The sequence below is a fragment of the Dasypus novemcinctus genome, chromosome 2 (assembly GCF_030445035.2).
Source record: "Dasypus novemcinctus isolate mDasNov1 chromosome 2, mDasNov1.1.hap2, whole genome shotgun sequence".
Classification (NCBI taxonomy): Eukaryota; Metazoa; Chordata; class Mammalia; order Cingulata; family Dasypodidae; genus Dasypus; species Dasypus novemcinctus.
In genome coordinates, this window is record NC_080674.1 from 187,202,474 (window position 1) to 187,227,618 (window position 25,145).

Consider the following 25,145-nt stretch of genomic DNA (forward strand, 5'->3'; position numbering starts at 1 on the left):
CTATGTGATTGTGAATCTAAAGCAAAGGAAATTTTTTAAAAATTTGCTGAATATGAACTGCCATTGCAAACACTAAGTATGTATGAAAAGACTGATATAAAATTAAATAGAAAATTAATAACTAAAAAAAAAAAAAAAAGAGAAAGGTACTATCACTACAGATTCTACATATACCAAAAAGGAAAATAAGAGAATATTATTTTTTTTAAACCCACAACTTAATACTAATAAATTTGACAATGTAGTTGAAACATACAAATTCCTTGAAAAACAAAAAATATAAAAGTTCACTAAAGAAGAAATAGATCATCTGGATAGTGTTGTATGTATTAATGAAATGGAAATTGTATTTAAGAGTTTTCCCACAAACTCCAAGCCCAGAGGGTTTCACTGGTGGATCTAGTAAACATTTAAAGAGAAAAAAAAAAACACCACTGCTACCAATTCTTCAAAAAAAACTGAAGAAGAGTTATGACTGGCTTCCTAACTCATTTAATTAGGCCAGAATTACTCTGATAGCAAAACCAAAGAAATTGTGAGAAAAGAAAATTGCAGACCAATATCCGTCCTGAATATAGATGCAAGTATTCTAAACAAAATTTCAGTATAGCCAACCTAACAATATCATAAAAGGATAATTCCTCATGACCAAGTAGAGTTTTATCCCAGGAATTTAGTATTGCTTTAACATTCAAAGATGAAATAACATTCAAAGACAAATGTAATTCACTATATTAACAAACTAAAAAGAAAAACCATAAATTCATCTTTATACATGGAGAAAAAGCATTTGAGCAAATCTAATACACATTCCTATTATTTATTTTTAAAAATTTATCCCCCTCATTCCCCCCATTTCTCTCTGTGTCCATTAGCTGTGTGTTCTTCTGTATGCTTGTATTCTCACTAGGTGGCTCCAGGAACCAATCCTGGGACCTTCCGGAGTGGGAGAGAGGCGATTAATCTCCTGCGCCACCTCAACTTCCTGTTCTGCTATGTCTTCTTCTTTTCTCTCCTCTGTGTTTCTTTTTGCATCATCTTGCTGCACCAGCTCTTAGCAACAGCCAGCACTCCTGCATTGGGTGGCTTTCCTGCACTGGATGGCATTCCCACACAGGGGGGCACTCCTGCGTGAGGCAGCATTCCAGCATGGGCCAGCACTCCGCGCATGGGCAAGCACTCCACGTGGGCCAGCTTGCCCTCACCAGGAGGCCCTGGGCATCGAACCCTGGGCCTCCTATATGGTAGACAGGAGCCCAATTGGTTGAGTCACATCCATTTCCCTACATTCCTATTAAAAGCACTTGGTTAACTAGAAATAGAAGAGAACTTCTTTAACCTGAGTATCTACAGAAAACCTGCAACTAACATTATATTTAATAATGAAAGACTGAATCCTTTCTCTCTACATCAGGAACAAGACATAGATACCTGTTCTCTTCACATGTATTCAATGTTGTATTGGAAGTTCTAGCCATGGGAATAAGGCAAGAAAAGGAAATAAAAGGCAACTATATTAGAAAGGAAGAAGTAAAACTTTATTCACAGAATACATGATTATCGATGTATAAAATCTGATAGAATCTACAAAAAGTAACTAGACTTAATAAGCGAGTTAGGCAAGATGTGGTCTCTCCATACAATGAAATATTATTCACCTGTAAAAAAGGACTAAGTTCTGATATATGCTGCAATATGAATGAACCTTGAAAATATCGTGTTGATGAAATTAGTCAGTTACAAATATTGTCTGATCTCACTGATCTGAAATAAGCAAATTCACAGAATCAGAATGTAGAAGGTACGTTACTAGGGGACAGGGTAGGGATAAAGAAGTTAAGGCTTAAAATGTACAGGGTTCCTATTCAGAATGATAGAAATGTTTTGGTGATGGATGGTGGCATCATGTTCAGTGAAAAAGGTACCACAATAATGCAAAATGTCAACAATAGGGGGGTATATGGAAATGCTGGTTTCTTTTTTTACCTTTTTCTATAAACCTACAACTTCTATAATTAAAATAAACAAAAATGTAGTGGCTGTTAAAATGAGAAATAGAAAATCTACTTTCACTCCCTCCAGAGAACACAATAAAACTACATGCATGGGTTTTGTTTTTTGTTTTTTTTTAATGACAGAAATCCATATGGCTGGGAGGAACAGGTGAAAAGACAACAGTAATAAATACCTAGAAGTGGAAAGTAGATGGACAATAACTGATTTAACAGAATGAAGGTAACTGAGTACAAAGTCAGCAGTGGGGAAGGCTGAAAACCAAAGCGCTATGAACAGCAGAAATATGGATATGCACTGTGTACAAGAACACCACATCTGGGTGTTCTCACACTCTAGATATCATGGGTTTACATATTATAACAACTTTACAACTGATAGAAGCAAAGTTATCTTGAGGAAGGAGTATCTATTTTCTAATTCACTCAAGTTTGCCACATGAGCTAGCAACAGCTCTATGAAGAATCCTCCAAAAAGCATGGGAACTGGCAGCATGCGTAATCTCTGGAACAGGAAGTAAAGATGGGGGTTGGAGAAGCAGTTAGATTTCCTTATCAGAAGGTGTCAAGCTTCAATTTTCATCAGAATTACCTGGAGGGCTTAAAAATAGATTGCTGGGCCACAACCCAGAGTTTCTGATTCAGTTGGCTTAGGGTAGGGTCCAAGAATTAGCATTTCTAACAAGTTCCCAGATCCTGTCAATGCTGCTAGTGTGGGGACCACAGTTTAAGAACTACTGTATATTCCTTTCTACATCACTAGGAGACTACCCGAGAGAAGTCTGGGGCTTTAGTCTCCAGAAAGAGTAAAAAGACTCTTCAGTCTGGGAAATACCAGATACAGATAAGGGACAGAGGCAACCTTCCAAACACAGGAGGATTAAATAACTGTATACATACTAACAACAGAAACAGGCAAGTCCCAGACCCCAGGCAGTAGGCGACAGATTTTTTTTTTCGCTTTTCCCATTTTTTTTTATTTTTATTTTTATTTATTTATTTTTTTTAAAAAGATTTATTTATTTATTTATTTAATTCCCCCCCCCTCCTCCCCTGGTTGTCTGTTCTTGGTGTCTTTTTGCTGCATCTTGTTTCTTTGTCCGCTTCTGTTGTCGTCAGCGGCACGGGAAGTGTGGGCGGCGCCATTCCTGGGCAGGCTGCTCTTTCTTTTCACGCTGGGCGGCTCTCCTCACCGGCGCACTCCTTGCGCGTGGGGCTCCCCCACGCGGGGGACACCCTTGCGTGGCACGGCACTCCTTGCGCGCATCAGCGCTGCGCATGGGCCAGCTCCACACGGGTCAAGGAGGCCCGGGGTTTGAACCGCGGACCTCCCATATGGTAGACGGATGCCCTAACCACTGGGCCAAAGTCCGTTTCCCTCCCATTTTTTTTAAACAAATCGATTTTACTGATACATATTAAAGCATACAAGCCAACTAGTGTACAATCCATGACACTTGGTATAATCGCAGTTGTACGATTCAGTCACTTTTAGAGCATTTTCATTATTCCAATAATAGTAATAATAAAAAACAAGAAACAGCCAAATAAATTCATCACCTCTCAATCTCTCTCTGCTTCATCTGTTGTACATAGCTATTTCTGGCTATTCTAGGACATTTTTTAAAAGCACTTTTACTGAGATATATTCACAAACCACACAATCTACCCAAAGTGTATAATCAACGACTTTTAGTATAATCACAATGTTCTGCAATCACCACCACAAAAAAATTTTAGAACAATTCCATTATTCCAAAAAGAAAAACTCCACAACCCTCAGCAGTCACCTCTCAATCCCTCTATCCTTCCCCAGTGCTACATAACCACTAATCTAATTCTATCTTTATAAAGTCATTTATACTTACGTTTTATGTAAATGAAATGATACAATATGTAGTACTTTGTATCCAGTTTCTTTCACTTAGCATAATGGTGTTTTGTTTTTTATCTGACAGCAATGCCTTGTCACATTAACATATATTTGTTCAGTTTTAAAGAAAAAGTCTTATATATACAAAATTACCCATACTCATATATCACATGAGGTTTCACTATGCTGTATAGTCCCATGCTACATTTTTTAGCTTTCCTTTTAGTAATATACATGACCTTAGAGCTTCCCTTTCAACCACTGTCATAGCCATGTAATAGCTATACTAATTACAAGCATTACGGTGTACTTTCACCTTTGCTATTCATTTCCAATATTTAACACACAACTTTTTAACAATTCTGCACAAATTAACCACCAGCTTTCATTCTCTAACCTCATTCTATTTTCATATACAAGTTATTAACTCCATGAGACTACACAATATATTTAGTTCATATTTTAGTTCATAATAGTGTAATACCATATTTATCCTTTGTATCCAGCTTGCTTCACTCAACCTAATGTCCTCCAAGTTCATCTATGTTGCCATGTTTCACAACATCATTTCTTCTTACAACTGTATAATATTCCTTCGTGTGTATACACCAGAGTCTGTTTATCCATTCATCGGCTGATGGACACCTGGGTTGTTCCATCTTTTGGCAATCATACTGCCACTATGAACATTGGTGTCCAGATGTCTGTTCATGTCTCTGCTCTCAGTTCTTCTGGGTATATACTCAGTAGTGGTATTGCCGGGTCACATGGCAAATCTATATTCAACTTCTTTAGGAATTGCCAAACCTCCACAGTGGGTATACAATTTTACATTCTAACCAACAGTAAGTGTTTCTATTTCTCCATGCCCTTTCCAATGCTGTATTTTTTTTTCTTTATTTCTCCCCTCCCCCAGATGTGTCCCTTGTCTGCCTACTCATTGTTTGCTTGCCTTCTCCAGGAGACATCAGGAACCAAACCTGGGACCTCCCACATGAGAGGCGAGTGCCAAACAGCCTGAGCCACATCTGCTCCCTGCAGGCTGCAGCTACTGCTCATTGTGGTGGGAGGTGGCATCTAACTCATCTTCTTTTAGGCACCACTGGAACCCGAACCTAGGACCTCCCACAAGGTAGGTGGACGCCCAAGTGGTTGAGCCACATCCGCTTCCCTCCGTCTTTTTAATAGTGGCCATTCTAATAGGTGTGGAAAGATATCTCATTGTAAACTTTAAGTTGCATTTCCATAATTGCTAGGAGTGTCAAACGTTTTTTTCACATTTTTTTTTGCCATTTGTATTTCTTCTTTGAACAAATGTCTATTCAAGAATTTTGCCCATTTTAAAAATCAGGTTATTTGTCTTTTTATTGCTGAATTGTAGCATCTTTTTATATATCATGGATAGATAAATCCTTACTGGATATGTGATTTCTAAATATCATTGAGTTGGCTGCCTTTTCATCCTTTTAACAAAGTCCTTTTAGGTGCAAAAGTGTTTAATTTTGAGGAGGTCCCACTTATATATTTTTTCTTTTGTTGTGCGTGCTTTGGGTGTAAGACCCAAGAAACCACCACCTACCACAAGATCTTTAAGATGTTCCCTACATTTTCTTCCAGTAATTTTATGGTCCTGGCTTTTACATTTAGGTCTTTGTTCCATTTTTAGTTGATTCTTATATAGGAAGTGAGATAGGGATCCTCTTTCATTCTTTTGGTTATGAATATCCCATTCCCCCCAGCACCACTTATTGAAGATAATTTTTTTTTTCGCCCGGTTACATGGACTTGGTAGGTTTGTCAAAAACCACTTGGCTGTAGAGGTGAAGGGCTCATTTCTGGACCCTCAACTCTATTCCACTGATCAATGTTTCTATCTTTATGTGAATACCATGCTGTTTTAACTGCTGTAGCTTTGTAATATGTTTCAAGGTCAGGCAGTGAAAGTTTTCCCACATTCTTCTTCTTCTTAAAATGCTTTTTGCCTATTAGGGTTCACTTATCCATCCAAATAAATTTAGTAATTGCCTTTTCTATGTCTGTAAAGTAGGCTCTTAGAAGTTTGACTGGTATTTCATTGAATCTATTAGTCAGTTTGGGTAGGATCGATACCTTCATGATATTTAGTCTTCAAATTCATGAACATGGAATATCTTTTCATTGCTTTATGTCTTCTTTGATATCTTTCAGCACTGTTTTGTAGTTTTCTGAATACAGGTCCTGTACTTCTTTGATTAAATTGATTCCTAGGTATTTGAGTCTTTTTGTTGCTATTGTAAAAGGAATTTTTCCTGATTTCCTCCTCAGATTATTCAATACTAGTGCACAGAAACATTGATTTCTGCAGCATGTAGATCTTGTATCCTTCCACTTTGCTGAACTCGTTTATTACCTCAAGTGGCTTTGTCATAGACATTTCAGAATTTTCTAAATATTGGATCACGTCATCTGAGAATAGTGAAAGTTTTGCTTACTCTTTTTGTATTTAGAGCCTTTTTTTCCCCTTTCCCTCTCCCTCCCCCACCCTGCTGTTTTTGCTGTGTCCATTCACTGTGCGATCTTCTGTGTCTATTTCTTTTTGTCTTCTCATTTTTTCTCCTCTAGGACTACCAAGATTCGATCCTGGGGACCTCTGATATGGAGAGAGGTTCCCTGTCAGCTGCATCTCAGTTCCTGGTTTCTGCTCTGCTTTACCTTGATTCTCCCCTTCATCTCTTTTTTGTTGCATCATCATCTTGCTGCATAACTCACTTGCGCAGGCACTGTCTCACCAGGTGGGCATTCAGCTTGCCACACAGGCACTTGGCTCACTGCGTGGACACTTACATGAGCACTCGGCTCACCATGCAGGCACTCAGCTTGCCGTGTGGGTACCCACTTGGGCACTCAGCTTACCATGCAGGCACTCGGCTCACAATGTGGGCACTTAGCTCACTGCACAGACAATGGGCTCGCCAAGGGGCACTTGCTCACCGCACAGGCACACTTTCTCTCCTTTTTCACCAGGGATTGAACCTGGGTCCTCCCATATGATAGGGGGAGGCCTTATCACTTGAGCCACATTTGCTTCCCCCTTTTATTTTTGTTGTTGTTGTCTAATTGCTCTAGCTAGAACTTTTAGCACAATGCTGAATAATAGTGGCGATAGTGGGCATTCTTAAGGATCTTCTTCCCAATCTTAGAGGGAAAGATTTCTACCTGTCCCCCACTGAGAACAATGTTGGCTGTGGGTTCTTCATATTGCCCTTTATCATACTGAGGAATTTTCCTTCATTTCTAACTTTCAAAGTGTTTTTATCAAGAAAGGATGCTAGATTTTGTTGAATGCTTTTTCTAAATCAAAAGAGATGATCATGTGGTTTGTGCCCTTCAATTTGTTAAGGTGGTGTATCACTTTAATTGATTTTATGTTGAACCACCCTTGCATACCAGGAATAAATCCCACTTGGTTGTGGTGTAAGAGTCTTTTGATATGCTATTGGATTGTATCTGCAAGTATCTTGTTGAGAATTTTGGCATCTATGCTCATTAGAAAGACTGGTTTGCAATTTTTCTTTTCTTGTAGTATTTTTCTTTGGCTTTGGTATTAGGGTGATGTAGGCTTCATTAAATGTGTTGGGTAATTTTCCTACCTCTTCAATTTTTTGGAAGGGTTTAAACATGATTGGTGTTAATTCTTCTCAAAAATCTTGGCAGAATTCATCAGTGAAGTCATCTAGTCCTGGACTTTTCTTTGTTGAGAGATTTTTGATGACTGATTCAATCTCTTTAAATGTGATTGGTTTCTTGGGTTCTTGTATTTCTTATAGCATCAGCGTAGGCTGGTTGTGCATTTACAGAAATTTGTCCATTTCATCTAGGTTGTCTGGTTTGTTGGCATACAGTTTCTCAAAATACCCTCTCTTTTTCTGTGGGGTCAGTTATAACTTTCCCCTTTCATTTCTGATTTTATTTGCACCTTCTTTCGTTCTTTCTTTGTTATTCTAGCTAAGGGTTTGTCAATTTTACTGATCTTCTCAAAGAACCAGCTTTTGGTTTTGTGGATTTTCTCTATTTTTTTTTTCTCAAATTCATTTATTTCTGCTCTTATCTTTATTTCTTACCTTGTTTGCTGTTCTTTTTCTAGTTTCTTCAGTTGTTCAGTTAGATATTTGATTTTAGCTCTTTCTTCTTTTTCAATATAGGGTTTTAGGGCTATATTTTCCTGTCAGCACTGCCTTTGCTATATCCCATACTTTTTGTTTTGTGTTTTTTTCTTTTGAGGTACTGGGGCCAGGGAATGAACCGGGGATATTGTATGTGGGAAGCCAGCACTCAACCACCGAGCCATATCGGCTCCCCTGAGTTGGTTTTTTCATTTGTTTGCTTTTGTTTTTAGAAGGCACTGGGGACCAAACCCAGGATCTCCCATGTGGGAAGCAGGCACTCAACCGCTTGAGCCATTTCCCATACGTTTTGATTAGCTGTGTTCTCGTTTTCATTCATCCCACTATATTAACTAATTTCACTTAAAATTTCTTTTTTGATTCACTGATTGTTTAGGAGTGTGTTGTTCAGCCTCTACCATTTGCAGATTTTCCCCTTTTCCATATATTGTTAATTTTTCAGTTTCATTCCACTATGACTGAGAAGGTGCTTTGTATAATTTCAATCTTTTTATATTTATTGAGACCTGCCTTGTAACCTAACATGTAGTCTCTCCTGAAGAAAGATCCATGAGCACTTGAGAATGTATAACCTGCTGATGTGGGATGCAATGTTCTGTTTATGTCTGTTCGGTCTAGCTCAGAGGTTCTTAACCAGCAACCCCTTGGGGGTCCATGGTAAGATTTCATGGGTTCATGAGCTTCAGCTGAAAATTCAGGGAGGGGGCTGTGGCTCAAACAACTGAGCTCCCTTTTTCCATATGGAGAACCCGGGTTTAATCCCTGGGACCTCCTGGTAAAAAAATAAAAAAGCCATCCCAGACCTGGAGAGGCAGAAGGCCCCATGCAGCAAAGTGACACACCAAAAAGACGATGATGCAACCAGATTTAAAAAAAAAAGAAAGAAAAAGAAAAATTCAAAACAATGTTATTCTTGTGCAGACATGTTGGTGCAGGTGTGATATATTTATTCTATGTATTTATTAAATAATACACAGTACAGCGTGGACTTAGTATGATTTTTATTTTGATGTAGCATGTTTTGAGTGCAGTGGATAACTGCCTGCAAAAACGTTGAAAAGGACAGCAAAGATGATTTTATGGTACCACGGGAAAACTTGAATTTCTAAATGTTTGCTGAAAATGACCGTTGAATAGATGTTGAACCATGTTAGGTTATCAAGTACTGAAATTACGGGAAAGTTGTAAAACAAAACTTTGAATAATCCTAAAATTTAATTTAAAGACATGCCAATGTTGAGTATAGTAAAACTATCTGCTACAACATTCTGAAAGGGATCCATGGTTTTCACTTGACTGGCAAAGGGGCCCACGGAACAAAAAAGGTTAAGAACCCCTGGTGTAACTCATTTTTGATACTGCACAATTTTCTGTTTCCTAGTGATGTGAGTGGTGGGTTGAAGTTTCCAACTATTACTGTAGAGATGTCTATTTCTTCCTTCAGTTCTGCCAGAGTTTGCCTCATATATTTTGGAGCACCCTGGTTAGGTACATAAATATTTATGGATTGTTATTTCTTCCTGGTGGGTTGTCCCTTTTATTAATATACAATGGCCTTCTGTATCTCGTATAACTTTTTGCATTTAAAGTTTATTTTGTCTGACATTAGTATAGCTACCCCTGGTCTTTTTTGGTTACTACTTATTTGGAATGTTTTTCCAACCTTTGACTTTCAGCTGGTTTGTATCCATGGGTCTAAGGGTGAGTGTCTTATAGGCAGCATATTGACGGCTCATGCTTTTTTATCCATTCTTGTATTAGTTAGGGTTCTCTAGGGAAACAAATCAACAAGAGATATATGTCAATAGTAAGAGATTTTTATCAAAGCCTCTCATGTAACCGTGGGGATGCACAAGTCCAGGTTCCAAAGGCAGGCTGCAACCAGGGGCTCTAATGAAAGTCCAGTGAAGGTCCCTGACGATTCTGGGAGACGCTGGCTCTCCAAAAATGAGCCGAGAAATTCTCACTCAATGCTGGAATCACTTCTCCTTTTAAGGCATTCAATTGACTGCATAAAGTGTCACTCCTTGCTGATGGCAATCTCCCTGACTGCTGTAACTGTAATCAGCTATCTATGATTTACCACTGCAGTAAAGTCAATGGTGACTAAAGTCCATAAATGCCCTTGTATTACAGTTATCCCAGTGCTTGCTTGACCAAACTGGGCATAATCACCTGGCCAAACTGATACATTATCCTAACCATCACAATTCTGTAAGCTTATATCTTTTGCCTGAGGGGGGAAAGAGGGCTAATCCATTCATTCAGTGATATTACTGTAAAGGTATTATTTAATTCCACCAATTTATTCTTTGGTTTTCATAAGTTATGTCTTATTTTTGCCTGTACTTTTTTCTCTTTTGGTTATCCTTTCTGCTAGTCCTGCCTTCTACAATCTCCTCCAAATCTCTCTCCTGTCTCTCTTAGCTGTAAGCTCTCTGTAATACTTCCAAAAAAGGCAGATATATATATATGTTTTTATGAACTCTCTTAGTTTCTGTTTATTTGTGAATATTTTAAACTCACCTTCATATTTGAAGGACAATTTTGCTAAATAAAGAATTCTTGGCTGGCAGTTTTTCTTTTTCAGTATCCTAATTGTATCATACCACTGTCTTCTCACCTCCATGGTTTCTGATGAGAAATCTGCACTGTCTTACTGGGCTTCCCTTGTATGTGATGGTTTGCTTCTCCCTTGCTGCTCTCAGAATTTTCTCTTTATCTTTGCCATTAGACATTCTGAGTAACATGTCTTGGAGTACATCTATTAGGATTTATTCTGATTGGGGTGTGCCATGCTCCTTGGACATGTAAGTTCATTTCTTTCATGAAAGTTGGAAAATTTTCAGCCATTATTTCCTCAAATACTCTTTCTGCCCCTTCTCCCTCTTTTCTTCTTACACTCCCATAACACATATGTTGTAGCACTGTGTAATCATTCAACTCTGTGAGCCCCTGCTCAATTGTACCCACACTTTTCTCTCTTCAATTTACTGTTCTTTGATATCACTTATTCTTTCTTTTACCATTTTGTGTATCCTGTTGTATGCCTCTAATGTGGTTTTTATCTCACCTATCATGTCTTTCATTCCTATGAGCTCTGATGCTTTATTCAGGTTTACAAATTCTTCTTTGTGCTCACTCAGTGTCTTTCTGATGTCTTTTATCTTTTTAGCCATATTGTCTTTCAACTCATTAATTTGATTTTGGAAATTTGTATGATTCTTGTTGATCACTTTCTCAAATCTTGTGTCTCACTTGGGGCTTGGATATATTCCTTTGCTTAGGACATTTCTTCCATTTTCTTAGTATGGCTTATTTTTTTTGCTGATGTCTAGGCATCTGAATAGGATGGTACATTTACTTGGGTTCTCAGTTTTTCTTTCTTAGGGATTTAGTGGCGGGAGGCTGTGTGTTACTGCTGTTCTCTGATTCCAACCTGTTCTGTGTCTTTGGGATGTCCCTGTTAGTTACTCAAATTTGGGCCATGGACCCAGCAATGGGTTGCAGACCTGCTTCCAAGGGCCTTGGGGAGGAAGACTGTAAAGGCCAGAAAAAGCCTCTTTCACTTATTTACTTTCAGTTTCCTCACGTGCACTTCATTGGTCAGTCAGCAGATGATGCTCTCTGGCAGCCCTCTCAGTTCAAAGCCTGGTTGGAGTGTGTTTGCTGCAACATGGACCAGATCAATGTGAGAAAGTATCCTGCTGCCTGAAGGGTAAGAACCTTGTAATTCAAACTTTTTCAGGGGCTCTTCTCCAACCTTTGTTGGCAGTCCACTCTCTTTTCTCAGGTAAGAAATAATTCCACCCCCCTCTGCATCCTCAACCAGTCCTGGACAGTAGAGAGAGTGATTGACAGGGTGGGATCTCTTTAGTCCTGTGCTGGCTTCCAAAGGAAACAATGGTACAGCCCCATCCAGCCTGGAAGGGCTCATGGAGACAAAACAGACCAAATTTGCAGGACAAAAGCCGAGTCAGCCTTAGGCTGTGCCCCTCTTTCTCCCATTTCTGGGGGAGATGGATCCCTGCAGCTCCCTTTGCCTGTAGCCACTGGCCCCAAGGCCTAAGAATTCAAAATTGCCTACAGGGTGGGGGAGGGTGCCAGCAGCTTCAACTTCGGCTTTAACTCAGTTTTGGGCTAGAGGTTCTTTACCTTCGCCCCTCTTCCTTCTGGGTGGTGTTCAGCCTTCCCCTGGGGTCCTAAACCCTGGAACATTTTTTCCCAGGCTGTTTCTAACTGTCCTCTAGCTACTTTTCCGGGAGAGGAGAGAGTCCTGTGTCTTCCTAGTCTACCATCTTCCCAGAAGTCCCTTATTTTCACTTTTAACAGATATTGAAACTCTGCTCTGGGAAATCTCTCCAAGCAAAAAGGAGACATAAAGATACTAACTGCATGGAAGGGAGAGCCTCCTCCAAAAACGGCTCTCTAGATAACCATATATCAGGATTTCTCTACCTCAGCACTGTTGGCATGTTAGGCCAGGTAATTAATTCATTGTTGTAAGGGGTAGTCTTATGCATTATAGCACCCCCTCAAGTTATAACAATCAAAAATATCTCCAGACACTGGCAAATTTCCCCTGGTGAGGGACAAATCACAATTAAGAATCACCTCCCTATACTACAGCTCAAAATTGACTAGCCCCACTCATGTGCTCAGAGATGTCAACCATTTCTAGTCCCTCACTTTTAAATATAAACATACAAAAAATAACAGCTATCCAAGGAATGCATCCAATATGAATACAGAAACCAAAACCAACAAAAGAGCAAACAAAAAGTAGCAACTTGGAGAAAACAGATTTTATAAGAAAGAAAGAAAACTTCATAAACTATCATTACTATACCCAAAGAAAAAAGAAAAGCTATTGTATCCATGAAATGACAGAATGTTATTCAAAAAAAAAAAAAAAAAAGGAGTATTCAGAGAGCAAGAAAGAACTCTAGGATATTAGAAAAACATGATAGTAGAAATGAAATTTATGTTAGAAAAATTAGACAGTAAAATGGAGAAAATCTCCCAGAAAGTAGAACAAAAGACAAGGAGACAGATAAAAGGAGAGAAAAGATGAAAATGACAATCAGTCCAAGAGGATCAACAACTAAATTACAGAAGTTCCAAAGAGAGAAAAGAGGATGGAATAAATCATCAAAGAAATTATTCAAGAAAAAGTTCAGAGAGAGTATACACACTACACATGAAAAGAGCCCCTGACCTTAGTACAACGGATGAAAATAGATCCACATCAACAACACATCATGTAATTTCACAATACTGACGATTTTACACCCCTCTGAGAATTGGGGGAGCACATACAAAGGACATGGATTTAGAATGGATTTGAACTTTTCCATAATGTCCAAGAAGACAATAGAGCCTCCATTCAAATTTTAAAAGGAAAATCCTCTGGTATCTAGAATTCTGTAATTGGCCAATTATCAATCAAGTGTAAGGATAAAACAAGATATTTTAAGATATGTAAGGGTCAAAAAAATTTACTTTCCATCCAACTTTTCTCAATAAGTTACAAAAGGATGTGCTCCATCAAAGTAGGAGAAAAAGATGAAAACAGAGGATCTAGGAAACAGAGATACATACCAGGATAGCGGGCACTAAAACCCCAGGAGAACCATGAAAAGAGATCCCAGGAAGTCAGCTATTAGGCATAAGGAGGGCAATAAATTCACAATGAAGCAGTATAATTCAAAAGGACAAACATAATGAGGAATGTCATCCCTAGGTGCACACCTTTTTAACCTGAATTTTAAATGTCGTGGGGCAAGCCCAGCCCAAACTCTTATCTGTATTTGGTTTCTTCCCTCCATCTCTGCTGCCTAAATCAGGTAAGAATACTAAGTCTACCCTTCAAGAAGTATTGCACTTTCACTTATTTATAAAATTGAAAGTATATCACACTAAGCTTAAAATACAATAAAAAGTGAGCAGCCCACTCTCCTAATTGTCAATCCAGAAGCTGATGCAAATCAGAGCCCTACCAGAGAGCCTTATGTTTTCCAGGAATTGCCTACTTACATTCCCAGAAGGGGGCTCCTGCAAACTCTCAGGAAGGAAAACCAACACTATATGCCTTGGATTTCTGTTAGCTTTTTCTTTCCTAAGAGCCTTCAGTTAATAAATACAATATTGCTCTTTCCTTCACATCTGGGCTTGTGCTTCATACACAGTTTTTCCACATATACATACACTATTTAGTGATACACATAAAGGTGGTAAAATTCTAAAGAAAGGCACAAAAAGATAAATACAATGGCTACCTTTAGATGGATGCAAAGGGATGTAATCGGGGGAGAACAGATAAAGCAAGACAGCTACTAAGGTGGTGGGTAAAAAGTATTCACTTTATTTTTTTTTTTTAATTTTATTTATTTCTCTCCCCTTCCCCCCCCCCCCATTGTCTGCTCTCTGCGTCCATTCGCTGTGTGTTCTTCTCCGTCTGCTTGCATTATCTGGCGGCACTGGGAAACTGCATCTCTTTTTTGTTGCGTCATCTTGCTGCATCAGCTCTCTGTGTGTGCGGCGCCACTCCTGGGCAGGCTGCACTTTTTTCATGCAGGGTGACTCTCCTTGCAGGGTGCACTCCTTGTACATCCGGCACCCCTACACAGGGGTACCCCTGCATGGCACGGCACTCCTTGCACACGGCAACACTGCGCACGGGCCAGCTCACCGCATGGGTCAGGAGGCCCTGGGGATCGAACCCTGGGCCCTCCATATGGTAGACAGACACTCTATTGGTTGAGCCATGTCCGCTTCCCTACTTTATTTTTTTAATTATGCATTTGCACTTTATACACTCTTCTATATGACGTATTTCGAAAAATTTTTAATAAGGTAGATTTATATATGCTGCCATAGAAAGAGCTCCAAGATATATTAAGTGAAAAAAGCAAAACAGTGTGTGTTAAGATAATTCCTATCCTATACAAATTTTTATTGATAACATAACGCATAAACATTTTATTTTTCTGGAAGAATACAGAAGAAACTGTTGCCTATGGTTGCTTTTCATTAAATGTACCCTAAGGGACAGGATAGAAAGACAAACTGCTTTTTATACTATTCTATACCATTTTAATTTTTTAACATATATGTATATAAAGATACATATATATATGAAAACTTCTGTTTTTGTAATATTAAGAAAAGTTATACAAGGAGTTGAACTGATGGGCTGTTTTGTTTTATTTATACTTTTACATGTTAAAAAACTGTTTAGGACAAAATTCTAATTAAAACTAGACTAAAGACACAATGAAGAAATTCATAAAAGAGAAACATATACCTGAAAAAGATGTGAAAATGTGTTCAATCTTGCTAATTATGAAAATATAACAAAATATAATTTTTTCTTGTCAAACTGGATTTTGAAGTGTTAACAGTCTTGTTAAGGAGACAAGGAAACTAATATATTGCTGAAAATAATATAAATGAGATTAGACTGTGAAAGTTCTTATAGAAGAGACCATGTTAAAAGTTCTAAATTGATCTTGTAGGGATTATGGGGCCAATAATTTTTAAGCAGGCCAGTGCAAAGACCTAAAATCTAAATTCTCAAAGGAAAGCTTTAGTAAGCTAAATGAAATGTAAACAGGAAAAACTGAAGATCAATTCAGAGGGTATTGCAAGAACCCAAATAACAGATAATCAGGAAAAGAAATGAAAATGGAAAAGGAAAAAATAGATCTGAGAGTCATGTAAGAGGTAAAAATTAAAGAATGTGATGACCAATTAGGAGTGAAAAATGGCAGAGATAAGACAAAGGTAATTCTGAGCTTTCTAGCTTGAGGCAAATTAGAGTTCTACTATTAAATGAGATAAAAGATATAGGAGGAAGAGAAAGAAATTTGGAGGAAAATAATGAATTAGTTCATTACCTTTTAGATGTGACATATAGCCAGGTAGTAAACTACAGAAATGAGTAAACGGGCATTGCTCTAGGGCACTACAGAAAGGATAAGCTTTCTGCAATGAGGGAAATGTTCCACTGCTGTATTGTCCAATACATTAGACACTAACCTCATGTGGATACTGAGCACCTAAACTGTTACTGGTACAACAAAGGAACTAGTTTTTTTCATTTCATTTCTTTTTTTTTTTTTTAAGTTAGGCCAGTAAAAAGAATTTATCTGGGAAATGAAGGAACAGAGCTTGCTGAGAAATGGGAAAGAAAGATAGAAATACACACCAAGATTTGGTGCATGCCACTCTAGACAGAGAGAGCCCATTTCAATTAATTTTAACTAATTTAAACTGAAATATCCGTAAGTGGCTAGCTGTTAACCATATTGGATAGAAATATCTAGAGACTAAAAAGCCAATATACATCCTCGTTCTCATTTCAGTCACATACAAATGAGTTTAACATGTGATTAAATTATTCAAATAGTATTAAAATGTCACTGAGTCAACATATTACAAAACTAAAAATCATGATACATCTTCAAACATTATTTTCTTTTAAGTAAGTCTTCCATTTCCAAATCAAAACCAAGTTGAACAGAAACTACATCATCTGACTAGCTGGCATTAATGTACATTCTCAAAACAAAGTTCCTCCTACACTCTGATTTATTGGACTTACCCCACTCAGCTAACATGGAGTAGAAGAATGTCAACCACCACACCATGGAGCCTACAGTGCCTACAACTGAAAGCAGGAGGATTGCATCCAGTATCCATGTGGAATCTAAGTCCCCTCTTGACATAGATGTGGAATGGACACAACCAAACCAAGGTCCACAGGAAGGAGGAATACAGTAAGGATTAGAGTGGACTGCATGATATTCTATTCATGAACTATTGTGGTTAATAATCGAGAAAATATGGCATTGGTGTGGAAAAAGTGGCCATGGTGGCTGCTGGGGGCGGGGAATGGGAGAAAGAGATGAGATGTGGAGGCATTTTCGGAACTTGGAGTTGTCCTGAGTGGTGCTGCAGGGACAATTGCCAGACACTGTATGTCCTCCCATGGCCCACTGGATGGACGTGGGAGAGTGTGGGCTATGGTGTGGACCACAGGCCATGGGGTGCAGCGATGCCCAGAGATGTACTCACCAGATGCAATGGATGTGTCATGATGATGGGGGAGAGTGTTACTGTGGGGGGAGTGGTGGGGTGGGGGCAGTGGGGGTGAATGGGGACCTCATATTTTTTAATGTAATATTTTTTAAAAAATGAATTAAAAAAAAAAAAAGTTCCCATGGATAAGAAGGTGTAGTTTGAAACCTATAGCTCCCCTCTTCAAATTACTGACCTCTCCATCACTATCCGATATCACAATGAATGCATCTTCAAACCTTCGCTTCCTCTTCACACTGACAGAACTGCTAGTTTCCGCATCGTTCTTCTCCAGGTTCTGAGATTCAGAGGCTTCTTTAAGTTTTTTCTTTCTCCTTGGCATCCTTTTCTCTAAAATACAAGAAAGGATAATAATGTACTCAAAGAATAATTTTTCTAGATGTTACTCATTTTGATCATATAAAAATCAAAAATATTGATCTAGTCAAAAGTAAAATTGGCTTTCTGAACTTTTCTACCAGTCCTTAAAAATCCTATTCTTTTCTATAGAGAAAAAGTAAATATATATATATATGTCTCAATATATATACATTTTATGTATATATATACATCTCATCTCTGTTCTGTATTTTCAATAGCTATTAAAACAATAATGTATTCTAAATTCCTTAGCTTACCACTTTTCACATTCACCAGTTCACCAGGTAGACATTTTAAAAACACCCATACCTTTATGGCCAATCGATTTTTGACAGGGGAGCCAAGTTCACTCAATGAGGAAATAAATGTCACTTCAGGGAAGCAGATTTGGCTCAACGGATACAGCATCCGCCTACTACATGGGAGACCCAGGGTTCAAACCCAGGGCCTCCTGACCCATGTGATGAGCTGGCCCATGCGCAGTGCTGCCTGCAGGCAAGGAGTGCCATGCCACACAGGGGTGTCCCCCGCGTAGGAAAGCCACACGCGCAAGGAGCATGCCCCATACAGAGAGCTGTCCAGCGCAAAAAAGTGGCACCGCACACACGCAGAACTGATGCAGCAAGATAACGCAACAAAAAGAGACACAGATTCCCGGTGCTGCTGAGAAGAATACAAGCAGACACAGAAGAAAACACAGCGAATGGACACAGACAGCAGATAACTGGGGGGCGGGGGGAGGCAGGGAAGGGGAGAGAAATAAATTTTTTTTTTAAATCTAAAAAAAAAAGTCACTTCAACAAATGGTGCTGGGACAACTGGACATCCACATACAAAAGAATGAAAGTGGACTCCTACCTTACACTATACATAAAAAAAAACTCAAATTGGATCAACAACCTGAATGCAACAGCTAAAATTATAAAACTCTTGGGAAAAAACACAGGAAAATATCTTTAGGACTTTGTATTAGGCAATGGGTTCTCAAGACTTTATGCCAAAAGCCTGAGTGACCAAAGAAAAATCACATCAGCTGGAGAGTATCAAAAGTTAAAACTTTTGTGCATCAAAGGATATTATCCAGGAAGTAAAAAGACAAACGACACAATCTGAATAAATAGATGCAAATCACATACCTGATTAGGGTTTAATATCCAGAATACATAAAGCACTCCTGACAACGATAAATCGCAAAAAGAGAATTAAGAAATGGGCAAAGGACCTGAAAACACATGTCTCTAAAGTAGATATAAAAATGGCAAGTACATAAAAAGATACTCAACATCATTAGCCATAAGGAAAATGCAAAGCAAAATCACAATGAGATACCACTTCAACCCACTAGGATCACTATTAAAAATAAAACAAACGAACAAAAAAACCCGGAAAATAAGTGTTGAAGAGAAGGTGGAGAAACAGAAATCTCTGTGATGGGAAGGTATATTAGTCAGCCAAAAGGGGTGTTGATGCAAAGTACCAGAAATCTCTTGACTTTTATAAAGGGTATTTATTAAGGGTAGAAGTTTAGAGTTACAAGGCCCTAAAGAGTCCAGTTCAAAGTTACTTTCTCACCAAACTGCTGCCATGTGTTGAAGCAAGATGGAGGCAATGTCTCAGGGTTCAGCCTTCCTCTTCCTCTAAAGACTCAGTGGGCCCAGCTTCTTCTGATCTCAGCTGTAGGCTGGCATAAGGCTTGTCTCTCAGGGCTTCTGAGACGCTCTGTTCTCTTCAGCTGCAAACTATCGGCTCATCTCTCTTCCTAGGGCCTCTGCCGTGTCTATGGAGCTGTCTCTCTTCTTCTCTATGTATCTACTTCCATGTTCTTGACTGAGTGTCCATTTACACAGACCACCAAGGAGGCGGGAACTCAACCCTGCATGCCCTAATGATGTCATCAAATCAAAGCCCTAACCTTAACATAATTTAATCAAAGTCATCTCAGCTAAATCTAATACAATCAAAGGATATCATGCCCAAAGGAACAGACCAGCTTACAAACATAATCAATATCTCTTTTTGGAATTCATAAAAAATATCAAACTACCACCGAAAGTAAAACGGTAAACCTACAAAATTTGGCAGTTTCTCAGAAAGTTAAATATAAAGGAAGGGGAGCGCAAGATGGCATCAGAGTATTCCAAGAGATAGCTCATCCTACAGGGCAGTAAGTAATCACCCAGAGCTAACTAATGCACCTGCTTGGGGGGGCCCAGGAGACCAGAGGAGCATCCTGCAACATCCTTGAAAGAATGGAAAGAGGAGACTGCCAATCTGCAGTGAAGATTCGTGAGTAGAGCACTCCATGCCACAGAGGCTGGGGCCCATCCACCACTGGCAGTACAAGCCACCACAGGAACTATTCCACGACTGGAGTTGGAAACTCCATTTCTGAAAAATGGGGGAGGAAGAGATGGTCGGGGACCGACTTCAGCTATTGATCAATAAATTGAGCTGGCTAAAGTATAATATTAACAACAGCTAAAGTTTGAACCTGTTCAAATCGGAAAGAGGCCAGTAGTCACCATTTTAACTCTGCCCCTAGCTTGAAGGGGAGTGGAGCTGGTTGAAAATCACAATAAGGATAGGAACTGGCTTCTTTCCACCCAGATTGGATTGCAACCTTAGGCTATGTCCCAGCCCCACCTCCATTGGGAAGGAAGCTGGGGGAATTGCACCAGTCTCTCTGGGCAAATGCAGGCACTTCTGGTCAAAAGATAGGAAAGCTGGACACCAGAAAATCTATCCCCCACCCAACAGGATAGGAGGGGAGCTATGTTCCCTCGGCCTCCCTGGCAACTGCCACATGCTTTTGGTCTGCACAGACTTGTTTGTTGAGCCCCCTGGATTCCATCCACACATACCCACTCACATAGCATAGGAGGGGGTATGCTGTTTCTTCAGCTTCTCTGAACAACTACAGTTGCTTTCAGCCTGTACAGACTGGATACTGGGATACCTGTAGCTCTATCCCTAGACCCCAACAGAATAGGAGGGGAGCTATGTTTCCTCTGCCTTTCTGGTCAGCTGCTGAGTGCCATGGCTCCACCCCCAACCTTAACAGGACAAGAGAGGAGCAGTGCTTCCCCAGTTTCTCTGGATACCTGCAGGTGCTTTCAGCCAGCATGGACTGGTTTGTTGAATGCTTTCCACACCATCCTGGCAACTCCCCCACAGGACAGGAGGGGGCTGGTGTTTCTTCAGCCTCTCTGGGCAGAAGCAGGAGCTTTGAGCCCACACAGACTAGATACTCAAATACCTGTAGCAGCATCCCTACCCCCAATAGGACAGGAGGGAAGCTATGGTTCATTAGTCTCTCTGGGGAACTGCAGGTGCTTTCAGCCCTCACAGACTGGTTTGTTGAGTGCCTGGGGATATTCCCCCACCCACCTTCATAGGATAGAAGGGGTCTTGCATTTTCCAAGCCTCCCTGGACAACTGCAGGTGCTTTCAGCCTGCACAGACTACTTTGTTGGGTGCCTGTGGTTCCATCTCCACCCATTAAAGGGCAGAAAGGACAGTAGTCCCTCAGGCTCTCAGGGCAACTGCAGGCACTTCTGACGCACAAAGATTATAGATTGTTGGGCACTCTGGAGAGTTAAACTCTTATCTCTGGCATGGGAAGAGGGGGGCCAGAACTATGCTAGTCTACCTGGTCAGTTTTGAACTGCAGGGCTTAGGATGCTGTTGACACCTGCTGCTCCATCCCAACCCAGGCAGAAGAGGAAGGGACGTGAAGCTTAATCAGTCTCTCTGGGCAACTACAGACATTCTCGGGCTGCATGGCTTGGATTACTACACACAGCTGTGGTTCCATCCCTATTCCTAGCAGGGGAGAAAGGTGGGAGAAGCTTCATCAGTTCCTGGGGCAATGTACCAACTGCATCCTCAGCTCCTACTATGCAACGAGCAATGGAGAAAGGGCAAGAAAATGTCCTAAAGTGAAAAACTGCACCAAAAATAAATATATCTAATAAGCCAGATGCCACGACAAAAACAAAAAATTACAATCCATACCAAGAAACAAGAAGACAGCCCAAAGGAACAAGATAAGCCTCCAGCTGACATAAAGGAGTTGAAACAACTAATAACAGATGTTCAAACATATCTCCTTAATAAATTTAATGAGATGGCTAAAGAGATTAAGGATAGTAAGAACACTGGTTGAAGTCTCAAAGCCAAACTCAGCATGTAAATTTTTGCCCCTTCCTCCCCCACCCCAGCGTGGGACATGATTTGCGGGGATGAGCCTCCCTGGCACCAAGGGATTACTACCAAGTACCAGCTGAGGATATAACTAGAAAATGACCTTGAATAAAAGGGTCAACTCGGACCAGCAGAATATCTCAATCTACATATAATACCAGGAGTTAAAAATGTTTTTTGACCTGAATAAAAGGGGGAAATGGAAAGGACAAATGAGTTTATATGACTATGAGTCTCCAAAAAGAGCTGGGAGGTTAATCAGAGGAGTTGCCCTTATGCACACCTGAGCAGAGTCCCAGAGACAGATAAAGTAGATACAACCCTAGATACTGGTTCTTCTAAGGGCTACAGAGACCCATAGGTTCTATAGTCATGGCAGATGGAGTTCAGTGCCATCTCAGTTGGTCCTACTTTGGAGTTTGTGTTTGTGTTTGTGTGTGATGGAGATGGACTTAGATGCGGTCTTTGTCCACAAGTCTCTCCTGTTACTTTTATCGGAACTGTAGTTGGTGCTGGTATTTAATGTATACCCAGGGGACCTGAATCTCTGGACTGACCATGTGATAGCCAGGCCCTGAGCCTCAACAGACTTGCAACTCCTACACTCTGGTTTATTGGACTTACCCCACTCAGCTAACATGGAGGTGAAGAAGGTCAACTACCACACCAGGGAGCCAAGAGTGCCTACAACTGAAAGCAGGAGGATTGCATCCAGCATCCATGTGGAATCTAAGCCACCTTTAATATAGATGTGGAGTGGACACAACCATTCTAAGGTCCACAGGAAGGAGGAATGGATTATGAATTAGAGTGAACTTACTGATATTCTATTCATGAACTATTATGATTAGTAATCAAAGAAAATGAGGCATTGGTGTGGAGAAAGTGGCCATGGTGGCTGCTGGGGGTAAGGAGTAGGAGGAAGAGATGTGATGTGGGGGCGTTCTCAGGACTTGGAGTTGACTGGGTGGTGCTGCAGGGACAGTTACTGGACATTGTGTGTCCTCCCATGGCCCACTGGGTGGACTGTGGGAGTGTGGGCTATGATGTGGACCAATGACCATGAGGTGCAGCGGTGCTCAGAGATGTATTCACCAAATGCAATGAATGTCTCATGATGATTGAGGAGGTTGTTGTTATGGGGGGAGGAGTGGGGTGACGGGGGTGGGGGATATATGGGGACCTCATATTTTTTTAATGTAAAAATAAAGACAAAAAAAAAAGAACACTGGTTGACAGCAAAGAATTTGAAAGCATACATAGAAAACAGCAGATCTTATGGGAATGAAAGGTACAATAAATGAAATAAAAAATACACTGGACTTTTAATAGCGGCCAGTCTAGTAGGTGTGAAATGATATCTCATTGCAGTTTTGATTTGCATTTCTTTTATTGCTAGTGATGTTAAACAATTTTTCATGTGTTCCATCGCCATTTGTATTTCTTCTTTGGACAACTGTCTTTTCAAGTCTTTTGGCCATTTCTTAATCAGATACCTTGTCTTTCTTGTTGAGTTTATGATCTCCTTATAGATCATGGATATTAAACCCTTACAAGAAATGTGATTATCGAACCCTGTCTCCCATTGAATTGGCTAGCTTTTCACCCTTTTGACAAAGTCCTTTGAGGTGCAAAAGTGTTGAATTTTGAGGAGGTCCCATTTATATATTTTTTCTTTTGTTGCTCATGCTTTGGGCATAAGGTATAAGAAACTACTGCCAACCACAAGGTCTTGAAGATGTTTTCCTATACTTTCTTCTAGGAGTTTTATGTTTGTTTTTATATTTAAGTACTTGATGCATTTTGAGTTAATATTTAATAAGATGTGAGATAGGAGTCCTCTTTCTTTCTTTTCAATATGGCCATTCAGTTCTCCCAGCACCATTTGTTGAATAGACTGTTCTGGCCCAGCTGGGTGGGTTTAACAGTCTTGTCAAAAATTGCTTGACTATAGGTGTTAGGGTCAATTTCTGAGTTCTTGATTCAGTTCCATTGGTCAATATATCTGTCCTTCTGCCAGTACCATGCTGTTTTTACCACTGAAGCTAGGTAATATGCTTTAAAGTCAGGAAGTGAGAGTCCTCCAACTTCTTTGTCTTTTCAAGACATTTAAGACATTTTTTGCTTCTGGGATGCTTCCAAATAAATATGATTATTGGCTTTTCAATTTCTGCAAAAAAGGTTATTAGGATTTTTATTAGGATTGCATTAAGTCTGTAAATCAGTTTGGGTGGAATTGACATGTTAATGGTATTTAGTCTTCCAATCCAAGAACACAGAATGCCCTTCCAGTTATTAAAGTTTTCTTTAGTTTCTTTTAGCAATGTTTTGTAGTTTTCTGAATACAGGTCCTTTATGTTCTTGGTTAAGTTTACTCCTAAATATTTGATTGTTTTTTTCACTATTATAGATGAAATTTTTTTTCTTATTTCCTCTCAGATTGCACATCAGTAGTGTATAGAAATGCTATTGATTTTTGTACACTAACTTTCTACTCTGCCTTTGCTGCACTCATTTATTAATTCTGGTAGTTTTGTTGTGGATTTTCCAGGATTTTCTACATATAGGATCATGTGATCAGTGAATAGTGAAAGTTTTACTTCTTCTTTTCCTATTCAGGTGCCTTTTCTTTGTCTAGCATAATTGCTCTAGCTGGAACTTCTAACTTCCTAAAGGTGAGGGCTTTTCTTGTTTATTTCTTTGTTTATTTTTGCTTAGTATTATTAATATTTAAATAATGAAAATGCTCTAATAATGACTAAAGTGATATAGGCACAACTGAGATTACAGCAACTTCCATTGATTGTGCACCTTGGATGAATTGTATGCTTTATTAATATGTATCAATAAAATTTATTTTAAAAATACACTGGAGGTATGTAACAGCAGATTTGAAAAGGAAGAAGAAAGGATCAGTGAGCATGAAGACATGACCTACGAAAGTGAACATACAAAAGATCAGCTAAAATAATGGAAACTGAACAGGGTCTCAGGGAACTAAATGATGGCAACCAGCACGCAAACATACGTGTCATGGGTGTCCCAGTAGGAGAAGAGAAGGGAAAAGGGGCAGAAGGAATATCTGAAGAAACAGTGGTACAAAATTTCCCAACCCTATTGAAGAACACAGATAACTATATCTAAGAAGCACAATTTACTCCCATACAAATAAAGCCAAATGGACCTACTCTGAGACACATACTAATTAGAATGTCAAAAACCAAACACAAAGAAAATATTATGAACAGCAAGAGAAAAGCAATACATCACATACAAGGGATACCCAGTAAGATTAAGTGCTGATTTCTCATTAGAAACAATGGAAGCAAGAAGACAATGGTATTATATATTTGAATACTACAAGAGAAAAACTGCCAACCAAGAATCTTATATCCTTGAAGAAAGTCTTTCAAAAATAAAGGTGAATTTAGA

The 25,145-nt window shown here is 39.4% G+C and overlaps 1 protein-coding gene across 9 annotated transcripts in view; it reads right to left on the minus strand.

Annotated features, from left to right (window-relative positions):
• The window catches only part of UIMC1 (ubiquitin interaction motif containing 1), a 145,790-nt gene that overhangs the window by 92,611 nt on the left and 28,034 nt on the right, over window positions 1-25,145 (minus strand). For all 9 annotated transcript variants that reach the window (XM_004460011.4, XM_004460009.3, XM_071211184.1 and 6 more), the window contains one exon: window positions 17,326-17,480. In XM_004460011.4, coding sequence (XP_004460068.1) covers window positions 17,326-17,472 — 147 coding nt within the window. In that variant the 5' untranslated portion in view covers window positions 17,473-17,480. The remainder of the gene's footprint in view (window positions 1-17,325; window positions 17,481-25,145) is intronic.